Here is a 14,509-nt window from a genome sequence, read left to right on the forward strand (position 1 = left end):
AGTGATGATCGGACCCGAGACACTCGGGAGACTGAAGCACAGACCGTCATGGACCTGTCAGCCGGAGTAACAGATGGGAGTAGATGTCAGTATCTCTAAATCCAATCTCATCAATCTCAGAAATGAGGTAAACATGACTCTCGAAGGTCGTCTTACTTTAACATTTTTGTGTGCTGTATGAGATTCGACCCGAGCCGACCCGAGCCGTGTTCAGGTTCTGCTGTGTGTAAGGGTGTTGCGCTGAGCAGCGTTCCCCACCATGTCCCACGTGTGTGTGTGTGCCCGGAACGCCCACCCAAATCTGCATGTAATATCTTAGGGTTATTTTTCTGAACTCTTGAGGGCATGAACTTCCTCTATTTACAGGGTGGAGCCGAGTCTGTGGTTTATGTGTTCAGAGAAGTCGATGGGTATTTTGGTAAAGCGTATCTAAGGGAGCGTAAACAAGGCCACAATAAGAGCTGATGCAGCAGCTGCACTGGTACAAACACTCAGACCTGTGACCAGCACCTCACAGCACACACACACACAGCACCACACACACACACACACACCGCCGGGAGAACTCCCAGTGACGACTCAGCTGCCGCAGGTACTATAACCAACTCACACACTCTAAGTCTCTCTCTCTCTCTCTCACACACACACACACATCTATAATATTACCATGCAGGTTCTTTTTCTGTGCTAGTGATATATTAATAGCAGTAAGAGTGGCTTATTGATTAGGGAACACCTGCCAGGCTTTTAACTGAGATAATCATTAATAAATGCTGCTAACTTTAAATGTAACTGACTTAGATGAGTTTATTTATTTACAAATATTAAAAATATATATTATTAATTATATAAAGGCACACAACAACAACATGGGAGGGAATAACTTTATTAAATTTCTTGTGGTAAAACGCACAGAGTTTGTATTGAGTTTGTATCATTATTATTATTATTATTATTATTATTATTTGAGGTTGAAGCCCACGTCCATGTCTGTGTGTCTCTCTGTACAGCAGAACTCTCTGTCTAACTTATTAATACAAAGAAATCCCATTCTGTAAGGTTGAGTATCTTACGCCTTGTTTACACTAAGTTGTCCTTCTTTGGTGCTCAGACAAATACACTCCCTGTTCGGTAATCGGAGAGTGAATCACAGATGAGAAATGGAAAAAGTAGATCAAAGGATAAAGATGAAGTTTTGTCTTAAAACCACTCCAGCGTGTTAAAATTCACTTATACCACTTCAGCGCTGTTATTTCAGCCAAAGTGAAAATATGAACTAATCCCAGTCAAAATATTCACTTTATCTTTTCTAATTAATATCTATTGGTGCAGGTGTTTGTTTACATTGAGACAGGAGCGCATTAGTAGATTATTTTACAGTAGATTATTAAATCCCACACATAACTGTTCATAACATCACTTTTACTCCACATTTAGATTCACTGATGGTGCAGATTAAACTTCAGACAGAGATCTAAGGACTGCAGGAGATTCAGTAACGTCTGTACAGTTTTATGTGACGCTGCAACAAATTCTGACAGACAGAAAATGTATATAAATTATGTATAAGACATAAAAATATCCTTGAGTAAGAGTTCTGACCCAATGTACAGACATGTAACCTTCCTTTTATTTATATAGACTTTTTATATTTTTGATCTAAGCAGCAGCCTGGATAGTGACGATTCTCATTAAGTCCTTTTGGTTTACATTTACATTTAGGCGTTTGGCAGACGCTCTCAGACGTCTCCAGAGCGACTTACAGAAAGTGCTTTAATGTTTACGTCACTGGATACACACTTACACTGGGTTAGGTCAATAGTTCCCTTTTGGGTGGATATCTGCTGAGTTTCACCAACACAAGGACTCAGTAATAAAACACATACTGCGTGTAAATCTCTGTATAAATGATGATGTAGTGGTTAGCATTGTGGTCTCGCACCTCCAGGGTCTGGGTTCAATTCCCTCGCTCTGTTTGTGTGGAGTTTGCGTCTTCTCCGCGGTTTCCTTCCAGAGACACACGCTGAGTCCACTGATGGGTTTCTCCAAATTGCCCGTAGTGTGTATGCATGTGCCTGCTTGCGCGCCGGTAATGTATTGGCCCCCCGTCCGGGGTGAGCGGCTCCAGGCCTCCCGCGACCCCGTACAGGATAAACGCTATAGAGAACACGCGAGAGACAGCTTTTGTTTGCGTGAACATTCGTGGTCTAAAATGCCGAACCATGAAGTGATTCCTCTGTGTCGCGGCTCAGAAAACCGGTTGAAGGAATAATTGTAACTTTATTGGAGTTCACAAATGAAATCTCCTCACCCACCTTCCTCATCCTCCTCTTCCTCTTTTCCTTATTAAAGCTAACAGACTCTCGTGCTTCTCACAACTTCACTCTGCCTGCAGTTCTGCTGCGCTGAACAGTCCCACCTAAATCTTTTTTTTTCTTGCGAGATGGATTGCTTATGTAACTCTATTGTGCAATGCAGCATGATTATACATTTCACACCCCACCGCCTCTGTTGTGGAGAAATAGCAGTTGAAACATTGTTCTTTCTCAAAATTACTCAAAAAAGGGCGGCCTTAGTTTCATTTCTCTCTCTCTCTCTCTCTCTCTCTCTTCCATGTCCTTCTCTCTCACCTCTTGCATGTTTTCTCACATTCTCACTGGGTTATGACAGAACATCTGCGGTGTGTGAGAACCTTCAGTGTTATTACAGCGTAACACTCATGACCTACAGTATTCCTATCCACAGCCTCGTATTAAACACTACAACAGAGTCGACACGCTAAAGCGCAATCGAACAGATCAGAGCTGAAATCACGCTGAAACGATCAGGACGATGAGCTCGGGAGCGATTCCACGCCCAGTGTAAATCTCTGCTGCTGTCGATGGCCGTGGATTTGAGACGTCTGATGATGTGAGATGGGACACCTCTTCCTGACATCACTGGACTCCTGACTTTCCCGCTGTTGCTATGCTCTGCTGCTATTTGGTTGCAGTTTTCTGAATCAGACTGCACCTCTGTCTGGGTTTGGACCGTGCACCTGAGACACAAGACGCGTCTCCTCCTCTGATATACAGCTGCTGTGTTTTTTTAAAGGCAGTGCAGGGAATTTATAGTTTTGCCTGTTTATGTAATATTTTGCTCTCTATCGTTTCACCCCCCCTCTCTCTCGTTCTATCCCTCTATCTCTTTCTTTCCTCACGAACTCAGTGAGGAAGCAAGTAGCCCACATCATATCGTCATGGAAACAGCATGTGAGTGTTAGCGAGAGGGAGCGAGGAGCGAGAGGGAGGGAGAAGGACGGAGAACAAGTAGGAACTGCGTTAGAAAACAAGCAGAGTCTCCAGAGCCGTCTGAAAGGTAGGTGAGAGGGGCTGTTAGGACGGGACGCGATCTAGCTCCAGTGCAAATAACCCCGGACAGACAGACGTTTCTCCAGGAACAAGGCGGCGGCGTGCGTGCCGTACGGATGATGCTGCAGTATTGTGTGTGTCGTGGCCAGGTGACCCGTGACTGTGACAATACCGCCGGTGTCTCTGCCCGGATCTATGTGTGTTTTTCACTTGTGCGTAGCTTAGCGATCAGCGGTGTCAGTGTGTTTGGGCATCACACAGTTACTGCGTTTCATAATGTCCTTCATTAGACATGCGTGTTTACTCAAATACGACATTCCTGTGAGATGTGTGTCGCAGCCACGAGCGAGTGCTCCAGACACACGGCTTCATATTGTGATGATGTAATCAGACAACATCAGACATTTTAGTGAGTGCACATGTAGCTGCGTGTGTGTTTGGTCGAATAAAGTCGATGATTTATTACATCTTTAACACGTTCGGGCTCAAAGAGGCTCAGATCTTTAGATGACGTAAGCTGTAAGTTTTTGTTGTGAAAACAGTTAGTTATAAGATATATATATATATAACACATGAAGGTCCACAGATTGATGAAATGACTCTCTGCGTCTGCGGGTTTTGTACTTGACGTTTCATCAGTTTGAATCGCAGCAGTGATGTGGCGATGTTGAGGAAGCACTGAGTTGACATGATGATGTGGATCCACATCACAAACAATCCTGCAGCAGAGGAACGTCTGCTGCTCGTTTCCATACGAAGAGGCAGAAACGCAAAGTTTCACTGCTGTCGTGTCAGACTGCGGCTGGTGTCTCTTATGTAACGCGCTTATGATTCTTCTTATGATGAGGCTTCATCTGTTCTGTTGACACACAGTTATTATTACAGGATAAAAGTTTGTGTGTGTGTGTGTGTGTGTGTGTGTGTGTGTGTATAGCCACAGAGAGGATGAGCAAAAGTAGAAAAATCTATAAATTATGCAATTTTAATATCAACCCTGCAGGTCATGTGGCGAAGTATCAGACGTTATTCACAGATATAGATCATCGCCATCCAGACGGAGAATGATGTTCAAGTCTAATCTAAGTGTTCTGTTTCCAATCTACTCTGGTTCTTTGCCCAGACTCAGCTAACACTCGGGGTTTTTAATAGCTCATCATTTGCTCTATAAAAAAATCTCAGAGTTACTGTGAGAGTCATTTTGGATCTGTTTTAGTCCTGGGTACGGATGAACAGGTAACGGTTGCCATGGTGAACACCCACTTGTGTGCAATACAAAGCTCCACACAGACTAATATTTTCTCTTTTCTCTTCTCTTTCCTAGTCTCAAAAATATTGGCATCTCTTGCTATCTAATCTCTTGGACCTTCTAGCAACTATTAAATAACTACTGAAGAATATTTACTGCACCAGACCGACTCTCTCTCTCTGCGCCTGGATGATGTATAATTATCACAATGTCACAAATGTCCTGATGGAATTTATTTGGCTCTGATAATAGGGCAGCTTTGACACAACCGTCTCACAAAGCCGAAGTTGAATGGAGCACACGACCATGTTTTGTCCAGCTCAGACCTGGAAAGGCCCAAATGTTTCGACGTTTTCACCCGAGTGGGATGATACGCTGAACTCCTTCCTTTCGGCACCTGACGTGATTAAACCTCCCCCACAGTTCCAGGATCCAGAGGAACCATGCCAGGCCACACCCTCTAACGTCACTGTCATCAGAAGGAAGGATAAAGATTCACTCAGGACAGGCGGCATGCAAAAGGAGCGCCGGAGCAGACCCGTCAGCGCGATGGAACACCACAGACGTTCATTATCACTTTCCACGGCCATCACCTCTAACCCAGGTGCGACACGGCGCCGGTGCGAAAGCTACGCCCTGTCGTATCCCAGCAGCAGCTCTGACGACAGCGGCAGTGACAGCACTTCTGTGAGGAGAAGCGATCGCCTCCCTGATGCAGTGCCTCAGCACAAGGCTCGAAGCATTGTTTTGAGAAAAGCTAAAACAAAACCGGCCCCGCCCACACGGACCGTGTCGCTGCCTAGACTTTCAGCTGTGATGCCTCCGGAGCGTAGAACACAGAGTCTCTACATTCCCAATGATGCCATGCTTCTTCCGGACCTCATTCCGTTATCTAAAGAAGAAGCAGGTGACTCCGGGAAGACCTCAGTCACTCCTGAGGCACAGGGAGATGTTCCAGTGAATCAGGCCATCTCCAGTCACAGACCACTGAAAGACCTACGGTCTAGTGAGCCATGCAAGTCTAGCACTAATTCCTCCGTAGGATATCCCCTAAACGAACCTGCAAAAGTCCCTTACAACTCTGACTGTAACAACTCCCCATCGTCTTCTCGCTCGTCTCCTTCTCAACCTTCGATCTCCTCCCCAACCAAACCACCTGGCTCAGCCTCGCCCTCTAGTGGCTACTCGAGTCAGTGCGAGACTCCCACCCAGCAGACCGCTATTACAACAGCAGCGTGCAGAATGCGGCCCAAACCTTCCGGCGCTGTTCCTGGACAACAGGTCCGAAACTGTCGATCAAGATTGTCTCTGCAGTTACCTGAGACCCAAGCGGTCACCCCGAACCCTGACCCTTCTGCCGCCCTGCACAAAGTCAACCGCCGCTACTCTGACGCCTCGCACCAGAAGCAGAGAATGAGTAACAGCATGCTGATAATGCCTGTGGTGACTCAGGAAGACCTGAACAAGGTGCGCTTGCGTGCAGTCAGCAGCACGGACCTGGACTCCACAGCTGTCATTGAGGAGGAGAATGAGAGGGACGCAGGCTCTGCTGATGCTCAGAACAGCCCAAAAAACAAACCCCCTGTAGCACCCAAGCCTCCCGTGTCTAAACGGCCTCCTTGTGCAACAGCAGCAGTGGTGACTAATCCTGGCACGACGTCTGCTGCAGCTCCGATAGTCGCCGGTGCCGAATGCAGCATTTATTCTACGGTTAACAAAGTTAAACCCAGGGTTCTTCCGTCCTCATCAAACGACAGTAGTGACCATAAGCAGCAATCTCATAAGAGTCTGAGAGAGGCTCCTCGCTCAGAATCACAGTGTAGTACTAATTACACCAACGCCTTGTCCTTCAAAACTGCTAATGACTCCAAACCCAGAGAACCACAGAAGAAGAGAAGAGCACCAGCTCCTCCGGTTTCAAAGAGACCCGATACAGTGTACGTACCCTGCGCTAACACGTCTGTGCCGGAGAGACGTGTAGAGTCGCCTCCTAATCATTCCAAGGCCGAGAGTTCACAACGAGAATACCACGTCACGGTGTACGGACTCATTCCATCTCATTCACCAGTGGACGAAAAACTACCACCAATTGCACCTGGTACGTCATCTGCAACAACTAGAACGTAATAAAAAAAAATCTTTATTAAACTTGAATTTTTTTATCTCTACACCAGAATACGAGTTTTATGATAAAGAGGACGAACAAGTGCCAGAAATCGGCGGCCTTCATTTGGTGAACGAAGAGGACGAGGTTTTTCTTCAAAAGGCTTCGTCTCACACAACAGAGGACCTTTTCACTATCATTCACAGGTAATGTAGACATTTAACCTGCGCCGTTTGTCCTCTCATCTGAGGTCCTCCATGTGTAATATTCTTTATTATTTCATAATCCTCTGGCAGGTCGAAAAGGAAAGTCCTGGGTCGCAAAGACTCTTTAGATAAGCAGGGAGACTTTGGGACTCAAACTCTCACCGGTGCTTCCAAGTCCACTTACCAGAACGACAACTTCATGGCTCTTCTGAGGAGGACGAGAAGCGCCAAGGCCAGCTGCGGGAGTCGCATGTCAGCCGCGGAACTTCTGAAGAGCTCGAAACCTGCAGCTAGCGGCACCGCGGAGCTGACCGGCTACAAAAAACACAATGTGATGCAATCTCACGGCCCGTGAACTGTCGCTGTCATCGATGCTGTTTTGGCTGAATATCACGTTGTCACGGTATTGCTCGCTTAACGCTTGTGAACAATATGCTTTGTATTAAAAATATTAAAAACACCTGCTGTTTGAAATTTTCAGAAATGTGACCGTTTGAATATTGTTCAACCTTTAAAACTTTGGTAACTAAAGATTAAGATTAAGTGTAAAATGAGTAAAATATTTATATCCTGCAAATTGCAAATGTTAACATAAAGAGCTGGCTTTATATTGTCTAAATATTACTTATACTTTATGTAATATTATAAACTGTATCTGTCTCTACTGCCTTGAGTGGAATTTTGTGAAACAGCACACAGTAATGCTGTATATTATTGACTGTTTTCAGAACTTACCGTACTGTAGATCTATCAAAGTATTAAATTTATATCCACATGAGACACTTGTCTGTCTTGTACACAAGATGCACTGAACATCATCGTCTAACTCAGTCTTTTATCCTGTTTGCTGCTGTAAAATATAAATAAGGGGGGAAACAGCTGTGACTATTCAGTGATATCAATATGCCCTGAGGAATATTCGACACGTCCTGGACGTGAGGGAACGTGTGAGATCGAAGGCGGAGCTCACAAAAGTAATGAGAAGGAATGAATATAATCTTCAGGTCACTCGGACTAATCTGTGGTGCAGCACACACACCTGATACGCCGGACTGAAGAACCCAAACACGCTACAGCGCTCTTCATTTCGAAGATGACATTTCTGAATGTCATTAAATATAAGATAATATAAAATATAAACAGAAAACATTAAATATAAGGTTAAATATAAGAAGCTTTTATCTGCGTTATGGACAGACTGGTCTCAGGTTCCCTCCCTCGGCTTGGGTAAGTAATAATATAGAAATATTTCAGAAATTATATCAACAGAACAGACAGAATGAAGTATGTATTCTAATTTATCTTATGAAATAAGTGATTAATTAATGTAAAATGTTTTTAATCCTTTGATTTTTTTCACTTAATTTTTTTAAATTAAGTTAAGTTAAGTTAAGTTAAGCCTTTATTCGTCACACATACATTACTGCACAGTGAAATTCTTTATTCTTCACATATCCCAGCTTCTTGTTAATAGGCAGGGGTCAGAGCGCAGGGTCAGCCATTTTTACGGCGCCCCTGGAGCAGACAGGGTTAAGGGCCTTGCTCTAGGGCCCAACAGCGGTAACCCAGCAGAGCTGGGGCTCGAACCGCAGATCTTCCGATCCGTAACTCAGAGCCTTAACACACTAAGCTACCACTGCCCCCAAATTATGATCAGCATTTAAATTATTTATAAAGTCTTTGATTGACACTTCCTTACAAACCTTTTTAATATTGTGTTTCATTCAAAACCTTCAAATGTTTTTTCTCGTGTCGCTTGCTGTTAACCGTGTCACACCATCCCAGCCTGAGGTGGTGTCTTCTTCTCACACCACAGTAGTCTGCCCACGACTACAGTTCTTTATTTATTACTGAGTTCCTGTTGTCGCTTATGTTGTAGCAGCTATAAACACTCGTTCCCTCACCAGGTTCTTTTCATTCTCGCCAAAGTTAATATAAAAAAAATCACAGCCAGCCGTAAACTCCTCCGTGCTGAAGAGTTCCTGCCTGCTACAAAGAACTGATACTGGAGACTCCTTCCAGAAATGTGATTACGTATGATTTTATGTGCAGAAGGATGTGCAGCAGGTTAGAGTGATTAAAGATAGAGATGGAAATGTACTGACGGGTGGCGGGAGGGTGATGGGAAGATGGAAGGAGTACTTTACAGAGTTGATGAAATGAGAAAAATGAAAGAGAGGGCGTTGAAGAGGATGAAGAGTGGAAGGGCAGTTGGTGGTCCTGATGACATACCTGTGGAGGTACGAAGTGCTTAGGGAAGGTGAAGCCGAGAAGTATGTTATAGTGGTGCAGGACGTGTATGAGAGCTGTAAGACCGTGGTGAGGTGTGCTGTAGGTGTGACAGAAGAGTTCAAGGTGGAGGTGGGTCTGCATCAAGGATCGGCTCTGAGACCCTTATTGTTTGCTCTGGTGATGGACAGGATGACAGATGAGTAACTGAATGTTAAATGTTTTAAATTTGTTGCTCAGTGTTAAATAAAATATCCTGTAAATGACAGATTATTATTGTTAAATATGCCACTTATTGTAAGCAGATTAGCTAAACTTACCTCGCTATGCTTTTAGATGGAGTTTTTGCCATTTATAGAAGAAATAACAGACACAATCCGCTCATCCTCACCGTTATCAGATGCACACAGCTAGCTACAGCGCTAACTACACCATGTAGCATGACCTTATTTTATTGCCCCATAACGTTACTAGAGTCTAGACCTGAGTAACTGATCAACCCCAGATCATAACACTGTCTCCAGAGGCTTGTACAGTGGACACTATGCATGATGGGAGCATCGCTTCACCCCAAAGATGACGGTCACTTATAACCTTCCAGGGTTTAATAATGTGATTTACAGTGTTTTTAACCCAATTTCAGTAGTTTCAGTGATCGCTTTAGTTGTTCTCTTTGCTTGATGCAGGACAATAATTTGACCCTTATAGAACAGAGGACCATCTCTGCCCCGCCCACAGGATGTGTCTTCAGACGTGGTGTGTGAGAGATGAGAAGCTCCTGACTGCATCAGTTAGAGTGAAATCACATGTTACAGCAGAAACACATTAATCACTGCAGTAATGGTCCAGTGGGAGGGGCTTCACTCTTCACTTAGTTACATCAGGTGGTGAGTTTTCTGGCTGCGCCGTCTGTGTTTTTTTACAAGCAACAATAAAGACTACAGTGTGTGTAATGCTGGCAAAATGTTATAGTGTGTTAAAGTCTACAGCTCCAGACCTGAAAACAACAGACAATCAGATTCTTCAAAATTAAATAATAATTACTACCAACAGGGAAATATATACAGGGACAGGATGGGACAGGACGGGACGGGACAGGACAGGACAGGACAGGACGGGACAGGATGGGACAGGACAGAATTGGACACTGCTATACAGAGCACAGCTTTATTTTCGGTGATTTATTTTTATTTGTGTGTGAGTCTGAGTGTGTGTGAGTGTGTGTGTGTGTCACTGTGGTCTGCAGCGTATCGCATCTCCATCACTCACACCACTGTGAAGATCCTCCTCGAGCTCACGGACGGGCACCAGGTCCAGGTGTAGCTCAGTGGTTAAGGCATTGGACTACGGTTCGGAAGGTCCCAGGTTCAAACCCCACAACCAGCAAGTTACCACTGTTGGGCCCTTGAGCGCGGCCCTTAACCCTCAACTGCTCAGATGTGTAATGAGATAAAGATGTAAGTCGCTCTGGATAAGAGGGTCTGCCAAATATAAACATTCACACACACACACATATCTGTTTTTGAAGTCACAGTTCAGGATGTTTTCGTTAAAGTGAAGTGACGAAAAAACTATAACATTTAATTTTTTATGACTTTAACTTGAAAATATTATTGAACATAATTTATTATTTAAATCTGCTTTGTGACAATAACCAATCATAAAAGTGATAAATAAAATTCATTTGAATTGATACAATACAGTATAAACTTGCAAAATGAGGGAAATAATTTCCTGAACAATAAATACACAAAATATTTCTCTTCTGTTTGAATCCACACAGATCTTTATGTTTTAACTCAGTCTTTTCTTCAGTAAATAGAACGGCTCGGGTCTGTTAGGTCCAGGATATTTACAGGATTTTTAAAAACACGATTTGCACTGAAGATGGCGCTGTTACTATTTTCACAGACATACAGACAGATGAGTGTGTGTGTGTGTGTGTGTGTGTGTGTGTGTTAAATCAGAAGCACTAACTCTACATGATCATATGGAGTCTAGTTTCTGCTTCTTCTGTGTTTAATCTCAGGAGTGTTTGTGAGCGGCGCAGGCTGAAGGACTCCATCAGGTTATAAGGAAGGTGTTTATTTCGGAGCCCCTTGAGGACATTCGGAGAAAAATCGATCTGTGGTCACGTGAGGACAAAATAGTATGATGTGCGGCCATGAGATGGTGTGCTGTAGCCCTCATTTATCTTCTTGTATTTAACAGTTTGTGTGGTTCCTCACGTCCACATCTCACACTTGGTGTTTGGTTCCCACGTTTTGGTCAGTTGTAGGAGATATTTGTCCTCTGAACGTCACAGAAGACGTTTGAATTGGTTTAAACATTTTAAACAGCATCCAGAAATGTTACAGTTAAAAATGTAAATATTCATAGATATGAAGATGTACAACCTTCAGGAGAACATCATGAAACTCATGTGGAACCTGAACTCAGTGACTGGAGCGAATCCCGAGCGCTGGTTAAAGCTGGACTGCATTCAATTCAATTCAATTTGATTGTGAGTGTGTGTGAATCAGAATGATCAGATCGTCCCTGATGAACGAGTCGAGGGTGACGGTGCTGAGGGAAAAACTCCCTGAGATGGTAATAGGAAGAAACCTTGAGAGGAACCTGACTCAACAGGGAACCCATCCTCATCTGGGTGATAATGGATAGAGGGATTGATCTGCACTCATACTGTGTGTTAGGAGGCTGGAGGTTCACACTGTTACACCCTTTATACAGTACACACACTTTATGTATCTCTGAGCAGTGGCGGCTCCTCTTCATCCTCGTCTCTTCCTATTAAGCAGCTCTGATGCAGCAGGAGTGCGGCTCAGATGCTTCATGAATACACCTTTATACAGAGTCTGTTTACTGATCCCACGTCCTTTATGTCTGCTCGTCTCCACGTGTGACTTCTGCAGAAAATATATCGACTGTAAAGCTTTTACTAGGCTTTGTTTATTTCTGGCATCTCCATCATAGCCAGGAGTTTCCTTCATACACTTTCCTCTGGGCTTGTGTGATACTTTCCACCCGGAGCTGACAGCCTGCAGCACTCTCGAGCATTTCCACTATTTCAGGAGGAATATTTTTACGACTATAAGGTCAGGAGCTGCTTACAGACAGATACGGTCCGCAAAATGTTAGATTTAGAATATTTAACCTTTTAGGTCAAAATGTTCATCTTTTTTTTTCACACACACTTATAGAATTTATTTTACGCAAAACATTCTCCCTTTATTGTGACAGAAAGTGAGAGTGTGCAGTAACTCAGGGGCAGCGATGGCTCAAACAGTTAAAGCTCTGGGTTATTGATCAGAAGCTTGTAGGTTCCAAGCTGTGTCCTGGCCGACCCTGCGCTCTGACCCTAACTGGGATATGCAAAAAAATTCATTTCACGATTCTGTACGGTCCCTCTGACAAATAATTAAATATTTTATTTAATTTTTGATTTAAGTCCAGTTGTACAGTAAGCATGTGAGATGGTGGAAGGGGCGGGGCTTCCACATGGTATCAGTTAATGAATGAACTGTCAATCATTCTAGATTTATGTGTGGCTTGGTTCGTCTATCATTTTATCCCAGAGAGAAAGACTGAACTTCTGATGTAGTTTTGAATCAGAACTCAGGACTTATCTACTGTTACACTGCGGATCACCTGCACATAAAGTGTAATCATCAAGTCTGCTATTATAATATCACATAATATCACGTAATATCACATAATATAATATAATATAATATAATATAATATAATATAATATAATATAATTATAGTAAAATTCTTGGATATCACATCAGTGCTCGATCACACAAGCCTCCCTTCCTTCATATCCCACATGAACTCTGCAGATCGTCGGCAGGAATAAAGTTCCCCAGTGTTTGGTGAAGGATGGAATAAACCAGCAGAGGCAAAGTTAAAGCTTACAAGCTTGCCTCCGTGTCTTATGTAACTGTGTGAAATGACTAATCTGATCCCGACAGGTCTCCTGAGGAACCCAGAGGAGCGAGGGCTCTCAGAGCTGATCTGAACTCATGGCTCCGCTGTGAGAGACCTGGCCCTCGAAAGCAGACCGAGTAAAGCTGACTTCAGTTTCTTTCTTTTTTTTATCTCTGGCTTATTAATGTAACAGGAAACATTAAAGTGCATTTTCCAGCATCTTTTCTTCATTCCATAGGACCAGGCGACGTTAGGGCGGGCACGTGGGTTATACCACCTGACTAAAGAAGCCACCCTGCAGGATCTCGGTGTGAAACCCGTGCAGGACTCAGCTTCATCCTTTTCCATCTCAGTGGGCATAAGTGACTCATTCTGTACTGAAGGAGCATGTGGTGTGTATGAGTGTGGAAAGGTGAAGTGCTCTGGGCAAACTGTTAAAGTGTGTGTACATTCTTCAGGTTCCTCTATGTGTATACTGTATATATACTACTGCAATAAGGTTGTGTATATGTTTTCATGTTAAAGTGTGTATAGAGTTTTTGGGCTCCTCTGTGCGTGTATACACACGTGGCCCTGTGATGGACAGGTGACCGTTCGGGTGTCCAGTGTCCCCGTCTCCTCCCCTGTGTGTGACTATAAGGATGTGTGAAGGACACGGTGGGATTCTCAGGTCTGATTTATTCTGATGTCACTGAGATTAAAACAGAAATAAACATGACATCAGTTCAAACACAGACAAAACTGAACATGTACACAGATAAAGCGTTTCTTATGAGTAAATAAATAAATAAATACAGAGTGTGTGTGTGTGTGTGTGTGAGACTGTAATGTGCTCATGTTAAACCCAGACCCCTGGTATAACTCAGCGGACTCGGGGTTCCTTTGTTCTGCTCAGTGTTGGAGCTCGATGTGATCTCACACACACACACACACACACACACACACAGCTTCTGCCTTTTTGTCTCCGCTCCTGTAGGCACCGAGTCCTTATTCTTATTATACATCTTTTATTCTTTTTTTCCCTTTCTCTTCTAAGCCCCGCCTCCGTCTGCACGCAGCCCCAGACGGACCAATCAGGCGCCGCAGACTGGCGGATTCAGCCATATGATTGGTTCCTCACGGTGCCAGTCACACCCCCATTCCACCGCCCTGACCAATCGGAAGCCTGGTTGTCTAGAAGCCCCGCCCCCTCGCCGCTTTACCTTCCCTATCGCCCTGGACCTGCCGCTGACGTCGTGGTCACGTGATGTTTTCGCTGGGTCGTAGTGATGTGTAGAGCCACCATGAGTGAAGCGGAGAGATAAAGCGGGATCATGGCAGCGCGTGAGTCCGGTGCGTCCGCCGAGCCGCCGCGTTTAGCGCTCACGATCCACCGGGACGGAGAGGATCATCATCATCATCATCATCACCTCCACCATCATCATCCTCATCATCATCATCACCC

The 14,509-nt window shown here is 44.1% G+C and overlaps 1 protein-coding gene across 3 annotated transcripts; it reads left to right on the forward strand.

Moving 5' to 3' along the window:
- Positions 1-447: 447 nt before the first annotated feature.
- Positions 448-7,678, forward strand: si:ch73-362m14.2 (NHS-like protein 2). 3 transcript variants are annotated; one of them, XM_053490849.1, is made up of 4 exons: positions 448-592; positions 4,672-6,694; positions 6,771-6,906; positions 6,997-7,678. In XM_053490849.1, exons 2-4 carry the CDS (start codon positions 4,888-4,890, stop codon positions 7,259-7,261), a joined length of 2,208 nt encoding a protein of 735 aa, XP_053346824.1. In that variant the 5' UTR covers positions 448-592; positions 4,672-4,887; the 3' UTR covers positions 7,262-7,678. The 3 variants fall into 3 exon arrangements, with proteins under 3 accessions (XP_053346824.1, XP_053346825.1, XP_053346826.1); XM_053490850.1 differs by lacking the exon at positions 448-592 and adding an exon at positions 1,706-3,357; XM_053490851.1 differs by lacking the exon at positions 448-592 and adding an exon at positions 3,365-4,583.
- The last annotated feature ends 6,831 nt before the right edge of the window (positions 7,679-14,509 follow it).

This window comes from Clarias gariepinus, unplaced genomic scaffold (assembly GCF_024256425.1).
Source record: "Clarias gariepinus isolate MV-2021 ecotype Netherlands unplaced genomic scaffold, CGAR_prim_01v2 scaffold_33, whole genome shotgun sequence".
Taxonomy (NCBI): Eukaryota; Metazoa; Chordata; class Actinopteri; order Siluriformes; family Clariidae; genus Clarias; species Clarias gariepinus.